General features: G+C 44.2%; 1 protein-coding gene across 2 annotated transcripts in view; it reads left to right on the forward strand.

Annotated features, from left to right (window-relative positions):
- Nucleotides 1–24,804, forward strand: part of LOC147668997 (histo-blood group ABO system transferase-like) — a 223,498-nt gene that overhangs the window by 74,064 nt on the left and 124,630 nt on the right. For both annotated transcript variants that reach the window (XM_086948298.1, XM_086948300.1), the window contains one exon: nt 2,493–2,528. In XM_086948298.1, the coding sequence (XP_086804424.1) occupies nt 2,493–2,528 (36 nt within the window). The remainder of the gene's footprint in view (nt 1–2,492; nt 2,529–24,804) is intronic.

The following is a 24,804-nucleotide window of genomic DNA, read 5'->3' on the forward strand; positions in this document are numbered from 1 at the left end:
GTGGTGTCTGTTCACCTTCCCTACCACTTAGATCTTAATCCATCTGAACGGGGTCCTTTTCCTTCGGCTGCAGTCAGGCTCAAAGAATCAATCTCTCCTGGCAGGCTCACCTAACTTCATGTGTCATCTAACTTTATAGCGTTTCGGGAACGTGTGCATCCCTCCAAAAAGGCCAGAGAACTCCCTACTCACTTTTGTAAGACGTATGCAAAATAAATCACTCAATTCCTACGAGCTGTTATAATGAGACTTTTGAGCTGGGAGTATTGCACTGATCCCTTAGAGAGGTGATTGTGATAATCCTGCTCAAACTGGGCAAACACCCTAATTACGGTGATTTATATTTGCTGCAGCCCCTGATAAATGTGGACAAAAAAATCCTGGATACATTTTTGACGAATACACTGCTCCCACAGCTTCCTGGGTAGATTAGGCCTGACCCGACTGAATTTATCATGAACAGGTTCTCAGCCAACAACCTACATACGCTTTTGGCAGTGACTCCTCAGATTGACTCAGAGCTGTTGGAACTGCGAAGTCACACAATTCTATTGAATGACCATTGCCGACGACAATTATAGAAAGATTGGGTGTATGGGCAAAGTTATGATGAAATGGTTCTTACTTTTATACTCAGCCTACTGTTAGGATTAAGGAAAATGGTCAATTGCCAACCCCAATCACAATTAGTATTGTCACTTCTTACCCATTCAATGTGCTCTGGCAATGGAGCTGCTTGTGAACATATTGAGGTAATGCCATCATTATAAAGGTATAAAATCGGGTACCTGAATATCCTTGCTATGAATATATGTTTTAATATCAGCCAAAGATCCAACACAAACATTCCTCTGATCATTTGAGAGCAGCCCTCTGGAGTGCAATCGGGGGTCCCATGGACCCTCCCCAGACATCCACTTGTAGGTGGTTGAAGTCATTGACTACACCCACCTGCAAGGGGATCTGTAATCCCCTTAAAAGTGGAGATGAGTTGTCGTCTGCACAGTGAAACACAGAACTGCACAGTGAAACACGGACCAGCTGCATCAAAGCTGCTCCATATTTTACTTGAGTGCACTACTCCCCGGGCTGCACGAGGTCGCGGCTGCCCTGGGGGCAGCGCATTCTATGTAGTAGGGTGAACTTTCTTTGTTTGTGTGAGGCGCACCTATTTTAAGGTGCATTAGGCACAAACAGGGAAAGTGCATACATAACATGGCCCGTTGTAAATAAATTTTGGACTTCAAGAATGTTTCTCAAAACATCAGCTTATGAGTTCTGAAAAGACACACATTTTCATCTCGCTTATAAATTTGGTATACATATATTAATTCAACCAAGCAAAAACTTCGAAGTTAGTAGGCTGGGCTGTAAACAGGAGAGCTACTTGCAGGTAGCTGAAGAGCCACCAGTACCTCTTGGGCTACTCGTTAGAGAAGCCTGCACTAGACTTATCGTTGGCAAAACGCTGAATGGCTCTCACCAGCAGTCCTCACACTTTGGAATACTGGATGGCAGACTTCTCAATGTACATTTAGCAGTCCATTTGGATTTGCTTCCTTCCACGGCCTACTCCAGAGATATTTAGGGCTCTTTAAGGATATATCTTGCAAACAAATGACTGTAACCCTAATTCCATTTGCACAGTTTGAACATATATGGATCTTGTTGCCACTAATAGGTGTTTTAAGCCTTCAGGTTTCGTAATGATATGATACTGATTTTTAGTCTATTAGCTATACTATGGTAAAATGTGTTCTCAATTGATCTATGATGTAATGCCCTCTAATAAAGGAAAACAATGAAAGTCCTAGGGGTTCCAAAATGTAATTGTTGTGTACTGTATACATCTTCTAAATTTCGTTTTGTAGGCTTGGCATTTTCAGAGAGGTAGGGGGTGTGTAGTTTAATGTGCCTGATGGTGTCTGGACAATATGTTTATCTTTTTGGAAGCCACGATTTTAAGTGTTACTAAATGCCTTATTCTTCGCATGGTCTATCTGTGTGTTGCTCAAGTCTCACCACAAAGGTGACTGCCTATTTGTGGTGAATGTTAAGTCCACTCACTACAAGAGGTAGAAGGGTTTCTTCACACATTTGCCTACGATCATCCCACAAAGTATAACCCAACTGCTGTAATTCACTCTAGATCTAGTCATTTTGTTGAAGAGTAGGTTGCTCTCATATGCTTCTAGCAGAAGGGTTAGCGCTTTAAACATCCTGTCCTCCCTCAAGCTACCATCAGTGTAAAAAATGATGTTGAACAAATATAAGGTGCCAGTTTTAATCCTGCATTTTTGTAAACCGATGACAAGACAACGCTTTAATGAAACTAAAATTGCGGTTCTCCGAAGCCATTTAAAGCATTTTAAGTGTTCTGTAGTCATATATTGTAGTTACATGCTACTGAGTTGTACGAGATTATGGCAATAAAGGTACTTTACTCTTTTTTATATAGAAATGTAACCCCTTTTTCTTTACTGTCTTTTCAGATTAACCCATGAGAATTCAAACATCTTTCAACGTCTGTGAGTGTTTTTGTACCTTTATTTTCTGAGCACAATTGTTTTAAACATTTTGTGTGTGAAGGCATATTGTATTTACTGAAATCTCATCCCACAAAATGCAAGAAAGTCACTGATTTGTCTAAACATGAAAAAATACAAAAATGTATCTACTACGTAAACTCAAAAACTCTTCACTGTTTAATGGGTGGAGAAGGTTGAATATGCCAGCTATTTCCAAGGGTCTTCGTTTAAACTGCGTCTGCCTGATCTGCTCATAAGGCTTTAAGAAAGAAGCAATCAGGATAGTCCTTAAGTGAATTGGGATCAAGGGGGCATATTACCAGGGGCAAGTATCGCCGCTTTTTCGGCGAATTGTGCCGAGAAAGCGGCGATACTGCTAGAGCCCTATTAACTAGGGCATTTTAAAGCCTGGCCCAAACCCACTTTGTATGTCGGCGATAAACATCGCTAATGACATGCAAAGTGGGCCTTCCCACATCCAACCACATGAAAAATGTGGTTGGAGGTGGGAACACCCTATTACCAAGGCAGGCGTTGGGATGAAAAGACCCGCGATAAACTCCTTTATCGCAGGTCTGCCAACGCCTGCTCTGACCAGGCGTTAGGCATTGATAACATGGGGGTGTGGATCAAAAAGCTGAATCCACCCCCCCATATTATCAAGGCCCACATTAGTGCATGAAAACAACGTTTCTTTTCATGCTCTAATGTGCCATATAGCCGACTATCGCCGGATTTCAATTCGCTTACCTGATGCGCATTAATAATTGCGCGCTAAAACGGTGATTAAATCCGTCGATAGCCGGCGATACGGGAATGTGCGTTGTGTGTTTTCCAACGCACTCCTTGGTAATATGCCCTATTGTTTTATGGTTTGCTGGAGAAATTTGCTTCTTTCAACATCATTATAAGTGGTATTTCCCCCTTTTCACAAAGCTCGCATTTAACAAAAACGGAATAATCTGTACTTTGGCCCACAAATATCCTTCAGATGGATTTTGACTGGCATCAGCGGTGATAAGCGTCAGACGGAGTATTACTATACTCCATATCCACATGCCATTCCTTTAGTGCTGGGAATGATAGTTTTGCCCAGTGCATCTCGATTCTACGCCTTGTAAGTAATAGCGTTCGGGCTTCGGGCCATCCTTATCATAGCCCAGCAGCACCAACAGGGGGGACGACTCAATACGCTCACCAGTTATCGCCCACAACTTCCCCAGGGCTGTGCCCAAATAGCGCTGCATCCCCTGACTGGACCATGCTACATGGCAAACCCTGCTCCCTCCTCCTTGAAGCGGGAACAGCAAGAATTGTTCCTTGGCTCGTTGGCTTGTCAAACAGTATCATAGCCAAAGTAAGAGGTGAGGCTGTGTCGTGCTCAAGCCACAAGTGCGGTAAGTTACCCAGGCCGCGCAAGCAGTAGTGGGTAAACATACACTGCGCAGCTCGATATTAGGCATTCAGGTCCGGGCCATTTAACCCACCCATTCCATACGGGATAGTTAGCGTGTCCCAGTTTAAGCGTGGTTGCTTCACAGCCCAGGCTAAGAGCCTAACAACGTTTGCAAATTACAAAATACCGCATTGGACAGAAGGATCGGGATGTTTGTAAATAGAAACAAGAATCTGAGTAGCACCACCATCTGCTTTATGGTGATGCAGCCACTAATCGACAGGGGTAACCTGATCCAGGGGTCGACTGCCTCGTGAGCTGCTGCACCGCTCTGCCATAATTATCCAGCAACACTGACTGGCCCATGTAGACCTGTATACCCAAATACTGTACTGAATCTGTCATCCACTGCAGTGGGTACTCCATTTGTACCTGCGTTGTGGGTGCAATAGGCGGGCATATAAAGTACTTATCCCAGTTAATACGCAAGCTGGAATGCCCACAAACAGCACAGCCTCCCAGATAACATGAGATGAGTCATGTTCTGGATTCTTCACATATAGGAGTGTATCGTCTGCATAAGCATAAGCAGAAATGATCAGATTGTAGTACAGTAAGCAAATCCCCTGGCGTGTATGATATTCATGTAGTTCGCAAGCCAGCAGCTCAGTCTTTAGGGCATCAGCAGGGGCGACAGTGGACAACCAAGTGCTCCTCGTAATATCGATGGCTCCCGAGACTACCTGTTGCGAGGTGGAATATTATGTGGTATGGCTGGGAGGCCTTACCGTGCAATATTCTCACAATACACAGAGATGATCTTTGGGTTCAATACCAATAATCCTTAGGTCAGTCCTAGTAGTGTTCCAAAGAGCAGTCAGGCATTAGTGGAGGAACAAATGTTAAGCATTTTACAGTACCATTATGGTGCATGAGTAATTGAGAGGACTTGATATAAATCCAACACCAATTTATAAAAATAGAGCTTATTTTTAGAGACACCCAAAAAAACTTTGTATCATACATACAACCAGAGTTATGGATTTTTTTAAAGTTTAAAAGTAAGTTGACAAACTGGTTCCATTGAAGTCAGTGGGGGAAAACACAAGTAACACTCAGTCTCTTGCTATCTAAATAGCCAATATACCACAAATGGAATAAAATGTTAAAACATTACTTTTAAAATCGACTAAAATCAAGCTTCCCTTTAAAATATTCATAATAAAGTCTGAAAAATGATTACACTGTTTGGAATCCTAAGCACTCCGAAAGTCATAGTGCCTAGAAAAAGAAGAGACTGTTTTGGTACATTTTGTTTAAATAAAGGCCAAGTTGTTCACACATGCAAAGATGGAGTGTGGAGAATTTGTGATCCGTATTTTGCAGTGCCAGTATCAGGGCTTTTAGTTCCGTCAACTGCGCCATCCAATCGCCTAGCATGTGTGTTTTTCACGGAAGAAACTTTCCATCTTGCATGGGCCCTTTTACAGTTCTGCATGCTGCAGAATATTGCTGTTTTGTTCCTACAGCATGCTGAGAAGATCTATCAGTATAAATGATACATTCATATCGATCTAGAGGCATTATTTCATTTGGTAGAGGATATTCTTGTTCATACTGCAGGAATGCTTGTATTTGCAATGTAGAATCAAATCTATAATCCACATCTGTTGCAGTGAGAGAGTAAGCCCATTGAATCCACCATGGATGCAGTGCTTTTGCATTTGGAATGCTAGCTGTTGTAATGGCCTCCAAGGTCGGTACTTGGGTTACGACAATTATGCGTTTCCCCTGTACTGGTGCTCTCTCTCACTACAACAGTCTGTACTGCTGTGAGTATTTTTTCCTGTTGGTGCAAAACCGTTTCAGTGTTCGAGTACAAATGTGATTTATAGGCAATAGGTACTGTATTGCCTTCATAAAAAGTAATGTAGGTGTACCCGGTTGGTCCAGCGACCATGTGGATCATCAGGTTCTTTGTGTTAACACAAGTGAGTAAATGCCTTGAAGCTAACATGTCAGCTTGTACGGAATGTAAAATGTCAATGTGTCCATTGGTGCGTTCCGTAGTGCGATGTGTCTCCCTTTTAGGCTTGATTCACTTGCCCAATCTGTATTCTGACCTTTCGTCTCTCTCTGAACAGTTTTCAGATAACTCCTGAAAGGAATGAGAGGAGCATGTATCAGTATCCTTATACCTGTCAGGTTTTTTATTATTGTGATGGTTTCGCAAATTATATCTCAGGTTGGTGTGTTCCTGTTGAGGAGATTCACCCCGTGACTGTGTTTTGTTTTCTTTATTATCCCATTTCTTCTTTGAAGAATCAGGTGCTAGCTTAGAGATATCTTTTTCAGAACTATGCATACCTGTTTGTTTCTCAGGTTTGGCTACCATATTATCTCTGTCTAAAGAGGCATATGTTTCTTCATTTATCTTAGGTATTTCATGCTCCTGCTGTGCCGGAGTGAAATCCCTGAGGCGTTGGCGTATAGCCACCGCTGCTGCCTCCCCTTTTATGTTACTCAACATAATGGTAGATACATGGGCAAAATTGCCCATCAGTTTCATTCCCAGATCTAAGGCAGGCTCTGCCCTGTACTCATTCTGAATCAGTTTCAGTACATCTGGTATGACCGATATTGAAGGGGTACCATGTGTTCTGGTGTATACAGTAGCGAAGACTGTACCCCAAGTGGCAAAATCTTCTAACTGGGAAGTCATCCCCATTGGCAAGGAAATTATCAGTATTCTGTGTTTTTCCTGTGGACCCGTATGGGGAAAGACTGCTTCAAGCTGTGCTGTTTTCTGTGCTATCCAGAACGGGATTTGTTCCTGGCTGGTGGGAACCTTTCCCATAATCGCATTTAGTGTTTGCGGGTTAATACCTGAGGTAGCCATGTGTGGTTATGTAGCCTGAGCAGCCCCTCACAGGTTGGACTGTAAATGTTCTCATTACATGTTGTGTTTGAATTCTGTAAATATTTACTAAATCTCTGTAAAGTTTGTGCATATCTGCTGATGATAAGGCAGAAACTTTCTGGATTCAGTGTTTATAATTCTAAGACTGGCGAAGTCGCTCCTTCTCTAATGGGTGGACCAATTAATGTGCTATTGGGATGTTTACGGGACTCCTAAGTCCAGGTATGGAAAATACTCATCAGGTGGTTCAACTTCAATGTATTCGTGAGATAATCTTGTGTGTGCATCTGCAGGTGGGAATTTAACCCAAGAATAGAATACCTCTGTTCTGAATGCTTTGTGTGCCTCAACCATAAAAGTAACATCTCTGCCAGTTGCCAGGAGGCCATGTTGTAGTATTTTCATGGTAACTGCCTGTCTGCAATTTTCTGAAATATTTAGCCCTACTATCCATTCTTCAATGTTGTCCCCTAGTTGTTCGCTCATTGTTAAAGCAGCAGTAGTATTTTAGCCTATTTGTTATAGAGATATGGTGTGCACAGTGTGGGAACCTTCTAATCCTCCAAGCTTGAGTTAACCTACAGCCAATACATAGGGTATGCCTACTCAGCTGAGTTGGATTTCTTTCCCTTCTCACTACTGATGTCTCCAGTTAAAATATGAGTAGGGGTCTCCGAGAAAGCATGACTGAACTATTCAGATTTGACCATTAAATAAGTTCTTAACCAACGTTGGCAACGCCATGTCATGTAGTTCCTACCAATCCGTAGTACCTGCGTATTGTTCGGACCAACATTATTCTTGCATAAAAAGGTGTGTTGCAATGATTAGTAGACAGAAGCAGATAAACGTGAATGCAAGCACCAAAAGTGTAGAGTAGATATAGTTCTACCATGGTGCTGAACAATTGTATAAATGTAGGCATATAAACAAGGCAGTAATCTAGTGTACTCCTACTATGCAAACCCTACTCTAAGGGGACCTAGAGTGCGTGTGGGTGTAGAGCCAAGAATCCGCCAAAGGGATGGTTAACCAAATTACCTGATGGGAAAGAGTGGCGGACCCCATCTTGGTCTCGAGTTAGACACCCCTCACTGAATGTCAGACCAGAGCGTGGTGAATTCTCAGCATGCACGGGCCCTCGGTGTCAGTGGAAGTACCTCCTCTACCAATCTATCGGGATGCCTATTTATTTATAACAAAAGCGGCCTTGCGATGTGCACATTAGTTTAGTGATGTTATGGATATGTAGATAGACAGTCAATCATAGGTGTATAATTCAGTGTATAGGAAATGTTACAGAGGACTGCAAGGTGTAGGAGTCACATGACATCCATACTGGTAGACAGTATAGTTTATTAGTAGACAGTTTAGTTTATTAGTGCTTGGTCTAGAGAAGCACAAAGTCTGCATTTAAAACGTAACACCATCGTTGGGGGGTCTCTTTAATGATCAGAGTTAATTTCTATCCAATGCTCTTTGATGATGGTTAATATCTCACTGTTCTAGGTAAGCATTTTAACTGCAAGTAACAAAAGGATCAGTAACCTACTGACCTATTTACATTATAATGACTTTGTTATCTGCATGGTACATCTTCTTTGCAGCAGGCATATTAACCCACTGCCTACCTTAGCATGAGTCAAAACCTCTACTAGACAAACCTTTAGACTCTCTCTAGGAAGAATATTAATCACCTGAGTAATCTTGGGCTTTTATTGTTGCTTGAAAATTGATGGAGGCAGCAGATGTTTTTCAAACCATATTATACTCGCAAATATGAGGCCCCCACCGAAAGTGAGCATCGAGTGCGGTCACACCACTCTAGAGCAGGCCCTGTTCACATATTTGTTTCCATGCCCCGCCAGATTGAATGCTTACTAGCCACCACATTATAAAATGCTCAGGCCTTAGAAAAAGTTCTGGACATCAGTCAGCACGGGCAATGGAGAGAACTGCTTGCATGTAAACTTACAGTGATTTTAATGTTTTGTCTTGCTCTTCAAATATTTCCTTCTATATTTCAAGGCATAAACAGCCTTTTATTATATATTCAGTCGGTTCAATTACATACTCTGACTCTTTCAATACATAGTCCATTTCAATAAATACCATGGGGTTGATTAAGATTGTGTCCGTCCGCCACCCCCGAGGTGGAGGGACCGTCCGCAGGGGCAGCGGCGTTCCCTCCGTTTGAATTAGGATGTGACCGCCACCCTGGCGGTCACATCCCGTATATTTAACATTGCTTTAAGCAGCACCCGCCGCAAAGTAAAAAATGCATGCTGTGCATTTGCATACACTACAGTACAAAAGGGGGTGGTAATGGACGGAGCATCTGAACCAATCAAACACTCACACCCAGTCAAAAGATCTGGGTTTAATCCATCACCGTTCTTTAGCCCACTCTGCCACCCCAGTTCAGACATGGCTATATGCAAATCAGTCTGACCCTGTGCCTCATGGGAACAGTCTAGCCCGAACTGCCAAGCCATGCCTTCCCTGGACCGGAAACAAGCTTCCGAGGAGAACTGGGGTGGCAGAGTGGGCTAAAGAACGGTGATGGATTAAACCCAGATCTTTTGACTGGGTGTGAGTGTTTGATTGATTCAGATGCTCCGTCCATCACCACCCCCTTTTGTACCGCTTTTGGCCACCATAAGTGTGGCAGGGTTTGCTCAGAAGTGGGTCCCTTGTTCACTTTGCCACTGGATTCAAGCAAGCCGGGCTGAAGACGTCTGGAATGCCAGAAACCGGTCCTCGGAAGCTTGTTTCCGGTCCAGGGAAGACATGGCTTGGCAGTTCGGGCTGGACTGTTCCCATGAGGCACAGGGTTAGACTGATTTGCATATAGCCATGTCTGAACTGGGGCGGCAGAGTGGGCTAAAGAACGGTGATGGATTAAACCCAGATCTTTTGACTGGGTGTGAGTGTTTGATTGATTCAGATGCTCTGTCCATCACCACCCCCTTTTGTACGTGCATTTGCATACACTAAGCAGCAGGCACCACGCGGTGCCTGCCGCATTGTGCATGCAAATGCAGGGGGGTACCATAGGTACCCCCCATGTGCAGCCCCACCCCCCCTTCACCATGGGGGCCCCCTTGGGCCCCAAAGCAGGAACCGTATGCCTTTTCGTGGCGGCATTGCCGCCACGGAAAGGCATTCCTCCAAGGCCATCCTAATATGGCTGGCGGTGTCTGACAGACACCGCCACCATATCAGGCCTTTTCCGCCACAGTCGCAAGGCGACGTGGCGGAAAAGTGGCGGATGGTATTCCCCTCCGCCATGGTCCCCCCCATTGTAATATGACGGGGGAAGAAAGGTGTTTTGTACGTAATTTTCACCCGAGCGTCCGGGGTGGTAATGCCCGGGAAAGATAGTGCATGCTCTAAGAATTGAGATCTTTTCAGGGAGAACAAACATTTTCTTAGCTCATTCCCACCATGTTAACAGTTGACAATCTATCAAGGGTAGTTGTGACTCAATTTCCTGGATTCTAAAGGGAAAGGGAATACCACAATAGTTGGTAGAAGTGGTTTCTCCAAAGGAAAAATATTTTTCCCATTGAGAATGCAGAACAATAGTGAGCTTGACCATCTACACTTGTTCATAGATTTTCCTGTGAGCAAATACACTTGCATGAGCAAAAATAGACATTTCAGTACCCCGGAGAAAACGCTCAGTCTCATATTCCGAGTAATCATCCCTGGTAATATTTGTGTGTTTAAAAAAAAAAGTAAAATTATTTCAAGTATGCATAAACCCACAGAGTAGATTAGCTATTTGTTTTTTTTGTTAAATCTGCCCCATTGCGTTCTTTCAGTTTCTTACAAAGTCAAAGTGTTGTCATAATCATTTAACCTGCTATTGAGATAGCAAATAGTGTAAAAGAAGTACTATGTTATACTGAATGTGTTAACAGTCCAGTGAGGATGTTTAAACCTATGAGAAGCAAACTGTATGTATGTACAAGCTTTATTCGAGATAATTTCTCATAAAAGCACAGCATAAAATTGAACATGACGGAATAAAAAAGCATATCATTTGACAAGTACAAATTCATAAAAACATGTTGTGCAAGCTCATACAATACCAACATAGAAAAATTTACAAATAACAAATTAGTTTTATATTTTATAACAATTAAAAACCTGATTAACTGGACCCCCCCAAAGATCGCCGCCTGATTGCCCAGGCCCACCCCAAATATTTGGCTACCCCACTAACTATTGACTCCTGAGTTGATGTACACAAAATTCTTAGTGCCACTGCGCTGTCACGTGTCCCAAGGTTTTTACATACAGGTGTGAGCCATACCCTCCTAGGTGATGAATAGGCTTTACAAACAAATAGAAAGTGGCCTACGCTCTCCACAGCTGTTTCACATACTGGGCATGACATATTAGTCGACCTCTGCCAACCTGCCGTTAGCTTTTTTAGGGGAATAGAACCAGATCTTAGCTGGAAGACTAGCTTCCTATCCATTGGGACCGTAATAGTGTCCCAGTAATTTTCTAGGATAGGATAGATTTTTGTCTCCAGGAAGCGACCCGCCATAGAGTCAGACCTAACTCCTCTCAACAGATTGCCGCCCACCCAGTCCCAATATTGTAATTTGAGGGCTTCCTTACTTGGGAAGACTTCTCCCAGTGGGTTAGTCCAAAAATTGGAAAACCCAAGGTTAATTAACATGGCCCTTAGATTTTTAAGCCACTTTATCTTGTGGAAGTTATCTTCCTTGATTATCGAGAGGAAACCATCAACATATTGCCTAATCTCAGGAGTTGTCCAGAGACGTCTCCAATAGAGAACAGGGCGCAGCCGCGCTCTGTCGCTAATTGGGCGTCTACCCAACTCCAGGAACAGTGGTATTAGGGGGGTGCTCTGTGGGAGGCCTGTGATCCCTCTGAGAAACTTGTTCTCAGATGTCTGTAGGGCCGAAAGATTGTCCCAAGCCCATAACTCCGCCCCGTATAAGGTGGCGCCAAAGACCTTTGCGTCATAAACTATAAGGGCGGGTTTGATCGGTTTTGTCTTGGATTTTCGGTGTTCTCCCCTCAATGCACCTGAAAGCTGTTGGTGTTTTAGGGCCGTTTTTTCCAGATGATGTGACCAACCAAGGCCCTCTGCTATCTGTACCCCTAAATATGTAAACTCCTTGACAGTCTCTAGCTTGCTATTGTTCAGGGTTACCTTAGGATAAATTTTACGGCGTGGGGAGAAGGCCATTAGTTTCGTCTTCCCCACATTTACTTCTAGGCCGTGCTCTTTGCAGAAAATATCGAATATATTTAGTGCACGTTGTAGCCCTGCAGGGGTTTTTTACATGATCAAGGTATCGTCAGCGAACATCAGGATCGGGACCCTGACGTCCGCTAGCGATGGAGCGTCTACGCTTGCTTTCAACATTCGCTCAACAATCCCATTGATAAATAATGAGAAGAGTAAGGGTGCCATGGCACAGCCTTGTCGGACCCCCCTTTCCACCGGGAAGTCCGAAGTTGACTCGCCATTCCCACCCCACTGGACTCTTGCGAAATTAGATTCATGCAGACTCTGATGAGATTCTTAACAGTTGTAAATCGCTAGTTCCCAAATCCAACATTTTGATAGAGATGTCCAAATCCTGTTTTATCCATACAGTAAGGCCTCCCATTGGCCGACCCCTTCCACCTTTGGATGCTGGTATAGAGAAGTTTAGATAACCACAAAGAAAGAGGGGGTCACAGGCCCAAGTTTCTTGGAAACAACAGACATCAAACCCATTGATAAATTCCACCCAAGATTGGGAGTCTAACTTACTACCCAACCCTGCAACATTCCAGGATAGAAGCGTACCAAAGCCAAGCTCAATCCAACCGGAATTGCTATTGTTGAAACACACTTGGGAAGTCATTGGGCTTTCAATGTTGTTAGCGACCTTCACAGGATCATCAATAATATCAACAACCATGTTTACTGTTGGTGTGGGTAATTTCTCAACACTGGCATTTATATTTACTATCCCACCTCCTCCAGCTACAACAAGACTCCCTTTCCCAATGTACCCAACAATTACGGTTGTACCAGCAATAACATCATGATCATCACAGGTCCCTTTGAAGTCATTGATACTCCCTCCTCTACTACTACACAACTCTTGGGCAGTTTGTCAACATCCCCATCCCTGATCCTGCCATCCGACATGAGGGTTATAATTCATACATGTAGTATAGTTTTGAGACAGTAGGGGTGGAGCTGGTGTGGGAATGATTGGCCATGGGAGGGTAGGGGGATTTATGGGCTCATTAAGCAGGCTAGTCAATACTCTGGTTGGGCGGGGGTAAAAAAAGGTGAGATCGACAATTTCAATACCTCCCTTGTTTGTACCCCATCCTTGTCTAGTTATCCATCCAACCACCCTTGGGTCTTGGAAGTTAACCACAATACAATCCCCACCCAGGCTTTTGGTTGTATACCCTATCCAATCTATTCTCCTTACCCCTATGATTAACCCATCGACATCTCCAGGGAGAGGTCGGTTCTCCCTTAACCAGTGCATGATCTTGTTTTTAAGCATCTGGAAGGTTTCTCTCTGTCCTACAGATAATGGTGGAACATTTATGAGGACTGCTACATAGGGGAAGGAATCTGGGGTAAGATTCACTGGGGGTTTTCTGTGTGGTGGCTTTGTCAAGGGTGGTGGGATCGATTTGGTAACTATAGGAACAGGGCGGAGTGCAGGTTTGTTTGACACCAACTGATTGTTAGTTGGTTGGGTTGGTACTGTAACTTTACCCGCTGGGGGACATGCATTAGCCCCTATACCAACTACAGGATTGTTTGGTACTAACTGGTTATTGGTTGGTTGTGTAGGTACTGGAACTTTACCCACTGAAGGACATACATTAGCCCCTAAACCAACAACAGAGGGAGGAATTTGTATTGTTGTCGGTTGAAGCACCGCAGACTGGACTGGGTTTGCAGTGTTAGGAGGTTTTGGAGCAGGGCCTGGATGTACTAATTCAGTAGGTTTGGGAGTTCTATTTACAATGGCGTTACTTGACTTGGGTGGTAATGGGGGATTAGTTTGTGGCCTTCTTCCCTTGTCTTGGGTAGCATAGTTAGTATTGCCCTGGTGCTTAGTACTTACATCCACCCTAGCGTTAGTTTTAATCAATGATTTTGTAGAATAGAAGTTATCTAACATTGCCTGCTCGAAATGGTTTAGTCGATCAGTGAGCTTGGCGATTTGATCCTCTATCGGGGTAAGAATTAATCTAAGCAGCTTTTCTAGCTCAGGGATCAGGTTTGCGAGTGATGACAACTTGTCATCAGTTGGAAGACCTGTTTCAGGAGAGATATTCTGTCCAGGGACTGGGCTATCCAATAAAGCAAAGTTCCCATTCTGTACACTTTCTGTGCTACAACTTGCTTCAGTGGCAACCTCTATAGTACTCTTAGTTTTGTGTAACTTCCTATGCTTTTGTGGGGGTTTCGCAACAAATTTACATTTTCTCGGTATGGTAGTCCTTTTCCTTTTAGATCCGTGCTTGGGTTGAGCCAAGGTAACATCGGCACCTGAGTCAAGAAGCAACGTAGGATTAATATGACTCCCACTGGGTGTAATCAGTTCAGTAGCATTGTCCTTATTTGTAACATTTGTGGGTGCATCAGCTCGCTCGTTTACGGCTGGAAGATTTACTGAGGATAGTGGTGTTACCAAGGCGGGATATACTTGAATTGGGTGCTTGTCCGTAAAATTTTTGAGTAGTTCAATAGATAGTCTGCGCTCTGCGCGCCTCTCAGCCAGTGATATCTCTTTGTCAATGGATAAAGATGAGCGATTGAAAAAGAATTTATCCAGTGGACCAATTGGCAATGGTACAGTCTCAACCAGTGGGGTTGTCGAGATGACACTACTTGTGGAGGCAGACATTGCACTACTATACGCCAACAGAGAACAATAGTTAGATATCACTTACTATAGAGTGCACCGGTAGACAAATGTCAAGGGAATGGCCCAGCCCGGCCTCCTTCGGCCCCGGACGGCCACAGACGGTCCCGCCCTTGTCCCGGGCTTCTCCCGGCGCCCTCCCGTGCGCTCCCGCGTTGCGGTAATTGTGATCAGTTTTATTCGCTGCCAGTACCAGTCATTGGTTGGTGGACAGGGGGGTGTGGCCAGCGGGGAGAGCAGCCCAGGTGTGTGGAATGGGCGCGCAGGGGCTCCTGGAGACTGGAGTCCCTGCCTGTGCTCGCAGCCCCGCCGGCTCTACTACCTGCCCGCTCCTCGGTACTGGCTCCCACTAAAACTGCTGCCTCAAAGACACGAGGCGCTGCGGGACCCGCGAAGCGGGTCCGGCGAGGTCGTCAAAGTCCTGGGGAGTTTAGAGCTGCAGAATTCCCTCTAGGGAGGTCGCTTGCATCCAGCGAGCACTTGGCGGCAAGAAAACAGTTGGAAGGTAATCCGAGGGTTCTGTGCAACAACCGGCTTTTCTGCGAGGAAGCGGGGGGCGTGGCCAGCGGGGAGAGCAGCCCAGGTGTGTGGAATGGGCGCGCAGGGGCTCCTGGAGACTGGAGTCCCTGCCTGTGCTCGCAGCCCCGCCGGCTCTACTACCTGCCCACTCCTCGGTACTGGCTCCCACTAAAACTGCTGCCTCAAAGACACGAGGCGCTGCGGGACCCGCGAAGCGGGTCCGGCGAGGTCGTCAAAGTCCTGGGGAGTTTAGAGCTGCAGAATTCCCTCTAGGGAGGTCGCTTGCATCCAGCGAGCACTTGGCGGCAAGAAAAAACTATAATCTCTTCAAACTGAATGTTTGCTAGGAAAAAAGCTTTACTGTAAACCTAGAAAAGCTATAAAATAAGCACGCAGGTTTTGATCGGTTTATGAGTTTGGATATATCATATGGTCTCAACCAGTCGCATGCCAAGGGATTGTGCTTAGTTTTATTATCACCAGTTATGGAGCGTTATTGCTTTCCAGGAGACACAGACATTGGGAACTGGGATGGTGCAAGTGCCTGGTTGGGGAACTGATGTAGGAAGGGTTTCAAAGGGCAGGACAGCAATGGCGGCTCCTCCGCTTACGCGGAGGAGCATCGCCCGCTGCTTTTTTTGCAGTGAAACGAAGGGAAAATAAAATGATCATAACTTGCGTTATCATTTTATTTTCTCCTACTTCCGCAGCTTTGATTGAGGGGTGGCGGCAGGGGAGGAGTTGTAGCACTCTCCTGTGTGCTATGACTGCTTGGCTGTCCAAAATAGTCGTGCGCACTTCACATGTTCTTCATGCTGGCTGCATTATAGCCTACGTGGAGAACATGCCCAGGTCCCCAATCAGCGTCTGAGGGCCGAATCATGGCAACCTTGTGTTTGCCTGACTGGTAGCCTGTGTGTGCTTCCTGATGAGGCCAAGAGAAGGATTACTAAGGAGGAGAGAGGTGCGGAGGAAGCGGCGAGAAGGTAAGTGTGTATATATATTTTTTTATATCCGCCTCCCCCCCTCCCGCCAGTTCCCTCCTACCTCTGATCTGTGCCGGTCGCCGTTGTAGGACAAGCTGTAAGTTAACTGCAGAAGCTTTGCACATTTTCATGTCCTGTAGGCTTACATATTGTGTGGACTGTACTTCCGCCTGTAGTACATGTGCTTTTATCAGGTAGTAACCTGGGTGCAGGCTTAGTTACACAGTTTTAATTTTGCTTATGTATGAATACTCCATGTTTTCAGACATTTTGAGTGACACTATGTAGCAAGTGGAGCTAAGCTGTTATTTACATTTCAAAATAAATATCAGAAGTTAAACTCCCTTTGTGGATACAATGGGCTAGAAAATTGAGGAATGTGAATTAATCAAAAAAAATGAAAACAGAGAAATCAACATGGAGGAAACCAAATAATGGAAAAGTATATATATTTATTTTGTATTAATCTTTTTATTAAACATTTAAGTGATACAATTACACAGCAGTACCTAATTTGTAGTCCTCTTGGTCACAGATTTACAGTGCACCCCATAGGCAAGACCTCAATGGCCCATTATATCTCATCTTTTAACAGTAGTTAACTCTTCACCTCCGTTCAACATTCTATCTGCTGTCGACCCACGAGCTTGTAGAAGGTCACATATATTTACATTCCATTTTCCCCAGACTCGGTCCCATTTCCAGGGGCAACCTCTATTTTTATATACTTCTGCTACTGCCATCATACACCAATCCACATCCTGCTTCCATTCAGCGAGATTTGGTGCTCCCGCCACCTCCCACCTCCAAGCTATGTTTCGTTTCACAATCATCAATTCCATGGTAGTCCCCAGCTGTCCAGCATGGTCAAGATCATTAGGGTCCCACATATTCAGGAGGCACACGGTGGGTGTCAGGGCAACTGCCTCCCCATACGCATCCTTCATACATGTAATTATTGCGTTCCAGTATCTTTGGATGGGTGCACACTCCCAAATTATGTGCAAAAAGGTCCCGATACCACCACATGACCTTCTACACCCCTCCTTTTCGAGTTTGCCCATTTTAACCTGTTCAGTACATGTGATATATGACCTGCGGAGTATCTTTAATTGGACGCGTCATAATCTCAATGATATTGCCAACTCTTGAGGTGACGCAAGTGCCTTACGCCAGTTTTCCTCCTCTAGTCTCCCACGTCTGCTTGCCACGTTTCGTGGCGATTTAGCAAAGGAAAAGCCATTTCAAATATAGACTATTTTAAGGAAATACAAATAAAGTGAAAATTAAAAGAAACTGTAGAAAATAATTTTAAGGAAAAATCATAAATTACATTGAACTTGGGTTGAGTTTAGGACTAGTGATGGGGTTTTCGGTTTGGGCGGACAATGTTTATGAATGATCAGGGGTGTTCAGAGATCAGGAGTGGGTGGAGTGAAACAAAAAAAGGGGTTTTAGGGTTCATGGATGACTGTAGTTTAGAGGTGTGAAGGCTCAGGGGATGGTTGGAGTGTAGGGGTGATGAGGGGTAAAGGGTTTATGGATTGACAGAGTTTAGGGCATGTAAGGATTTTTATGGTTCAGTGACAGGTAGAAGTTAGGGGTGGTTAAAGGTTTTTAGGTTTCAGGATTGGATGGATTTTAGCTGGTGAGGGGATTTGAGGATTCTGGGGGCGGAGTTTAGATGTAGAAAGGGTTTTGTAGGTTTCAGGATTGGGTGGATTTTAGCTGGTGAGGGGAGTGGGCTTTAGATGTAGAAAGGGGTTTTTAGGGTTCAGGGATGGGTAGAGTTTAGGTATGGTGAGGGTTTTTAAGGGGTCAGGAGTGGTTGGGCTTTAGGCATAGAAAGGGATTTTTAGGGTTCTGGAATGTGTGGAGTATAGAGGTAGTGAGGGGTTTTACCACTAATAGATGGGTGGAGCATAGGGGTAGGAAGGGCTTTTAGTGGTGAGGGGTGAGTTCAACCATTGTATTTACACTTTAAAAAAGAAGCATGCAAAAGCCAATTTTGAGTAAAAATGCATTATATGAATTGATTTCTATGCCGTTCATTTTGAAAAATTCCATTCAACAGTTTGAGTGAAATGGTTTCCCACTAATGGTATTCCATTACATTGTTTTTCTATGAAGTCACATACAACTCTGGAAAACGCCTTTAGACAGCTGCCAGATTCCCGAATTGCTTATGCCAGACCACTAAGCTGTTCATTTTTAGGTCTCGCCTAGACAGCGCGTACGCTGTCTCTTCGAGACATACAGTATATACTATAGCATGGAAGCTTCGTAGAAGCTACGCCCCCTCTCTGCCCATCATTTTCATTGGATTAGGTCCTAAATGCTGCCTTCCGCTTGGTTTTAGGCTTGTTAGTCCCTCCCCATGACGGCCATGTCCTCATTTGTGTCCTTCCATGGTTACTGGCCCCTTTACTGCACAGACTATGTTCTTACCCCCTACTCCACCTCACACAGTCTGTGACTTCTTGCCCCCCCTCCCACGCAAGCCCTGTTTTCACTCTATGTTGTTATTCCACTGTCATCGTTCTGTATGCCGTGCCTCTTTCAAGTTTCTTTTTGGCAGATCTTCTGAATATTTTTTGCTTTTTTTTAGTGCGCGTTGTGCTTGTTAAAAACGTCAATTTTTTTACCCAGCAGTACCGTTTGCACATTCTCAGAAGGTAGCCACAGGCTGTAAATGTCTTAGACAATAAAAGGATGCTTACGGTTCAAACCTCGTTTTCGAACCCAATCGACCTGTCATAGTTGAGCTAATGCTCTGACATCGAGGGTTGAAACACTTAGAAAAAATGAAAACGTGTGTTGGGTAGGGTCTACTAGCAGTGATTGCTCAAAAGAGTCATGCCGTAGGTAATGTATCTGTTCCGTCATTGGTCGGCTGCCGAGTCGCAGTGATTGCCAAGCTGCATCTGGCTCTGGATACATTCTGCAGGCCCGAACACCTACGAGAATTGGAGATCACGCTTGCGTTTGAAATTCCATGAGATGCATATATTCCCAGAATGTTTTTTGTGGTGCCGGTCTCTTAAGAGGTTGGTCGGAAAAGTGCTGTTTGCATGCTAAATGTGGCACCCTAGTGTAGATGAAGCACTGGCATATTAGATACTGCGTGCTCTGTGGTAAACCTGCGTCCTTTGGGCACGAGCCTTATCAGATCAGAGAAACGGCGAGAACTGTGTGAGTATAAATGAGTGCCGGGACTGCACTGCATATTAATGAGAAACTCTTGTGTACGCTCGGATGACCACTTCATGTTTTATATGACAGAGCCCAGCTGTGTGTTTCCCAAAGAGATTGCGTTTCTGGAGCTAAGCAGCCAGAACGTTTGAAACCCTCTGTGGTGCTTCGGATCGCCTTAACTTTCATTGGGAGGTGGCTGCGAGTGTGGCTTCACTGTGCGGGGAAGTGGCTGCCTGTAGTGTGTGCCTTCACAGCTGGTGATACCTCTGTTGTATGTGAATTCACTCCTCTCGGATGGAATCCTCTGCAGTTGGTGACTCCACTGCACGGAGGTAACTGTTACAGCACGCCCCTCACTGTGTAACTTCACGGCGCATGAGGTCTCTGAGCGGGTAACCTTACTGCAGAGAGAGGAAGCTCTCGGGCCGCTATTTGCCACACAAGCTATGAAGCAAAGAGGAGTTAACTTGTGTCTGCACTAACTTGCCAGCAGAAGAGGGTAGCTCTATACAATGTGACCCCCAGATCTCTGTCTCCTCCCCTCCTCCCTTTCCCCCTAGCTTTCTCTTCTTCTCTTCCACTGCTCTTTATATTTCTTTTCCTTTCCACGCTCTCCCCCTCCTGTTCTCTATGTCTGTGAACCCTCTTTACGTTTTCTTCTTCGAGTCCTTCTTCTAGTGTAGGGACCCACACCGCCCTTCAGTGGATTACCTGCATAGGGTGCAGCACCTGGCCTTTCTTTCCTGGTTGGGCTTTCTTGCAGATGACCGTTTCCTCTTATGGCAGGGTCAGTTGATAAGTTTTGTTCCTCCAAAATGGGCATGTTTGCTTTCAGTGCAGAAGTTTATTCATTCATAGTTGCTCTTTTACAAGTGAATTAACTTGAATTATTTATAACTGCTTTTGAAAACTTTGATGCTGTGGTTGTAATTGGAATTGTCATTGTGCTTCTGTGCTTTTGCTTCTCCCTTGCCCCCACCCCGTTGCAATCTAGGCAAGCACCAGACACTCCTCTGTAATGATGTTAGATTCTCCATTTCTATGTATTCTCTTCTACTTTTTCTTGCCCCTTCTCTTCCTCTCCACCGTTTCCCCCACTTTGTTTTTGTCTCAGCCCTCACCTCTTTCTCACGTAAGTTTCTTTCACTTCTTTTTCCTCTGTTTTTTCACAGTTTCTTCCTTTCACTCCATTTCTGTCTACTCTTTTTCCTTTTTCTCTCCATGCACATCGTCTCTCCGTTCTCACTTTCTCACTTCACTCTGTTTCCTGCCCTCCTCTGCCCCAAACTCCTTTTCCTCCTAAAAATAAATTGACTGCATGGAGGCAGATCACAGTAGTTTTTATTTTTTTTATTTCTTTTAAAAGCTTTGTGATCATTTGAAACCCCTTTTGTGCAACTCCCTGCCTTTTCCATTGTGCCCAGTAAGTCAGTTAGATGTTCATTGACAACAGGGTGGCTCCACTTGATCAGCTGTGCTTTAGGGCCTAACTTTGGTACTATATTAGCCCCACCAACCTATAGCATGTTGGGCCCCGATTGGACCCTGGCCATGTGATTGCTTAATTTGAGCCCCTTTTAAATTGGGAATCTAGGTGTGTCCAGCAGGGTCATCCAGGTGAAGGATGACAGGTTAAGGACATTGCCGGTTTGGTCTTGGAAAGTAGCGGTGGGCGGAATTAGCGTAATCGCGTTACGCAAATCTCCACGAAACGGTAAAAAATCTCAGCGAACACGCAGAAATTCTGCGAACACGCGGAATTGCTTGTTTGCGATGCTTTTTTACTGTTTGCAATAGCTGTTTGCGTGTTCGGGGAAAATATCTCTTGAACACACATTTGAGAACGCAAACAAGCAAATCATTTCGCGAAGCTGTGGAACGCAGAATTTTGGGCAATTTCGCGTTCTCCTCGGAACGTGAAATTACCCAAATTCCGCAAATTCCGCGAACGGAACAACATTTACAGTCCAGGCCTACTGGAAGGAGCCTATCACCTGAAATGGGTTCTCTGTTCCTCCACCACTGATTATCTTCTAGGAAATAGTTGCTGCTTTGTGAGTCACATAGATCTCTGCAAAAGTGTATTTGCTTTTGGTCATATACCATAGCTACTTGCTGAGGAACATTTGCTCCTGGAGAAAACTCATAATTAACTTCTATAGTTGCCCTTGTTGCTCCTGTGGACAGTTCTCAGGCCAGGTAAGGCCCCAATATTTCTATTATAAAAGAAAAATAGAAATGCAAAGAACAGGACCATGGAAACTCCGAAAACGCTTAGTAAATGAAGAAATCACTAAGAATTAAAAAGAAATACCAAACTGAACTCGACCCTGATCATTTCTTCTAATTCCTGTAGTAATTGTTCTGAAAGCATAAAATCACATAAGAACCACTGCCAAATCCAGATTAATTAGAAAATGCCTATTCCTACACCTATTAACCTGAACCTGTCCATAACTCCTCTGTCCATATTTCTCATCTTTCCTGACTAAACCCCACTGAATACTCACTCTAGTTTTAATGGCCCAGCATGAATAAGTATGTGCTAAAACACATACATCTATACAACAAAGCTAACACAGTGCCCATTTGATAGCACAGTGCACTAGGCAACTAATTAAGTACGGTAGGGCACACACACTTGAGTGCTTGCTCCCTATTTACTGCCAAATCACATATATCAAGAATATAAAACTACCCATAACTAAAACAGTAGCGTAAATCAATGATAACAACTAACTTCCATTTTTTACTAAACACCATACAATAATTGGTCAGGCATTGTCTAATACTGTGACTTAGTTTGCAAAGTGCTTCAAGGCCACTTCAGGATAGTAAGCACTATATCAATTCACAATACAATATAATAACTACATTACTAATATTCTTTAAGGGACTTGAAAATGTATCTAGAGGACAAGAAGGATTGAAACTTTCTCAGTGCCCTTCAGAAGCATCTCCAAATAAAAAGGTATTTTTGCCAATGTACATGCCAAAACTGCTTTCAAGCCTAGCACTGAATATTTTACTAAATATGAGAACATAGATGCCTCGGCTGATAGTGCATCTGTCGTATAACTCTCCTGTCTCAGACGAGTGCCTCTGTCGTAGAACTAGAGACGTGTAAACTTCTGGCGCCCGATTGGAACCCGCACAGCTTCTCACGGCGCCTTCAGCATCGCTTTGTGTGACCTTCAGTTAACAGGCTTGGTTCTTAGGGAAAGCGCAGCAGGTATTTGCCAGGTTACGGAAAAGAACATCAGGAGACTGCAGGTTCTCCAAAACACGGCAGCACGACTAGTCCTCAGACTACCCAAAAGAGCAGCCTCAAAACCTACCCTGGCCGCTCTACACTGGCTTCCAATAAAAAAGAGGATCCTATTCAAAGCGCTCTTAATGTGCTATAGGATAACCTCGCACAAAGCCCCTGCTTACCTGACAGATCTAGCCATCACCTACGAGCCTAATAGAGCACTACGCTCTAGGGGAACTGGTCTACTTAAAATCCCCCGGATAAAAAAAGCCAGAATGGGAGGCCGTTCCTTTCGTGTGTTAGCAGCCAACAAATGGAACTCTCTTCCAATGAATATCAGGCTAGCGGAGACTGAAACTAAATTTAGGAAACTTTTAAAGACCTACCTGTATACCCTCTAGTTTCCATCCTCTCACTCTCATCTGCCTCTCTCTCCACAGCGCGGGGACACGCCGGGATGGCGTCACCATGCGCTTTACAAACCCCTTTATTATTATTATTATTCACGTCTTCTACTTCTTGTCATCTTGCTTAATACGGCTCTGTTCTTGTGCTAGCTGTGCGGTCCTTCTATGTGCTGTTCATACATTGTTTTCATTGGGCGCATCATCTTGAGGATCACAGTCGGCTACCCATGTGTGTTCGTATGGAACAGCTCAGTGCTTATAGCAGGTGAAGTAGAGTATTGTAACTCTCTTCTGGCTGGTCTCACCAAAACCCATCTAACCCCATTCAAATGATTCTACACTCAGCAGCGCGGTTCATCTGCCGAGAGAAAAGACAGCATTACCCTCAAGCTGACCACTCTCCAATGGATTCCAACTGAAGCAGGGGCTGTCTTCAAGTTGGTGTGAGCTAGAAAGCTATGGAAAAAACATGAATACCCAATTAGAAGGATCCTGTTGTGATGTACATTAATTAATTCTAAGTGCTATTAAGGTCTCCGGGGTCCAGCTTTCCACACACTGCCTGCCACACATACTACCTACCTCCCCCATGTCCTTCTGCCCACACAGAGATTGGTCCATAGAAATTGTCTCCCACGTGCACCCGTAAATAATAGGCCCTGATTCTATATTAAAAATACAGCTATGGACTATACAATTTCACACTAAAGGGCAATATTTCTCTCCAAGTTTTCCCATACCTGGAGTGTCACACAGTTTGGTGCTTACTTTCCCTCCTTATTAAAGAACAGGCTAATATGCTGCATTGCTAAATACATATAAGGTCTCAAAGGTGAGACCGATGCATTGCAAATGCTTGTTTTAATATGGCACAGAGAAAGTGGCAGCTTTGGCACCTAAGGGTTTTTCGGAACAAGGGCATCATGAACTCCTCGCTTAAGCACTTTGAGCAGAGTTGAGTGCCAATGTGCAATTGTATGTAATAGTCAACCTTTAAATTGTCCTTATTGGTTCCTTTGAGTTTGATTATAGACCCTTATTTCTTAGGAAAAAAAACATCTTTATAGAATAGTACGAGGGAGCTGTGGGGTCGAGGAACATGTGGAACAAGGTAGCATGGTCGAAATGGAGGTAGGGTAAGTAGGGAGAAGGTTTGCAATAAATGATGGATGGAGGGATGGCGATGTGGGTGAATGATAGATGATGAGTGAGTAAAGGAAGAAGGGAGAGATGGATTTGTCGAAGGATGGATATAAAGGTGTATCAGTCTTTGGATAGGTGGAAACAAGCAAGGAACAGTGTATGGATGGAGAGATAAAAAAATTGAAAAAAGAAAGAAAGGTGGCCACAAAACAGTCACAAAGAAGGAAGGAGGAGAATGAAGGACTGAAGGAAAAATGGAAAAGACTGAAAGTAAGAATGGCGAAAAACATTGGAGAAAAGGAAAGAAGTAGAGAAAGATGGCAAAGAGAAACAGGGAGGGAATAGCGGAGAGAGATGGAAAAAAGGGTGAAAATGATAAGACGGAAGGAAATAAAAAAGGAAACAAACTAGTACATGGCTGAAATTGAGGCAATGAAATCTAAGGAGAAAGATCAAAAGTAACAAGGAATGAAGAATTAAAATGGACAGAAGTTAGGATGGAAGGAAAGATTGAAAA

The sequence above is a fragment of the Lissotriton vulgaris genome, unplaced genomic scaffold (genome assembly GCF_964263255.1).
Source record: "Lissotriton vulgaris unplaced genomic scaffold, aLisVul1.2 SCAFFOLD_2266, whole genome shotgun sequence".
Classification (NCBI taxonomy): Eukaryota; Metazoa; Chordata; class Amphibia; order Caudata; family Salamandridae; genus Lissotriton; species Lissotriton vulgaris.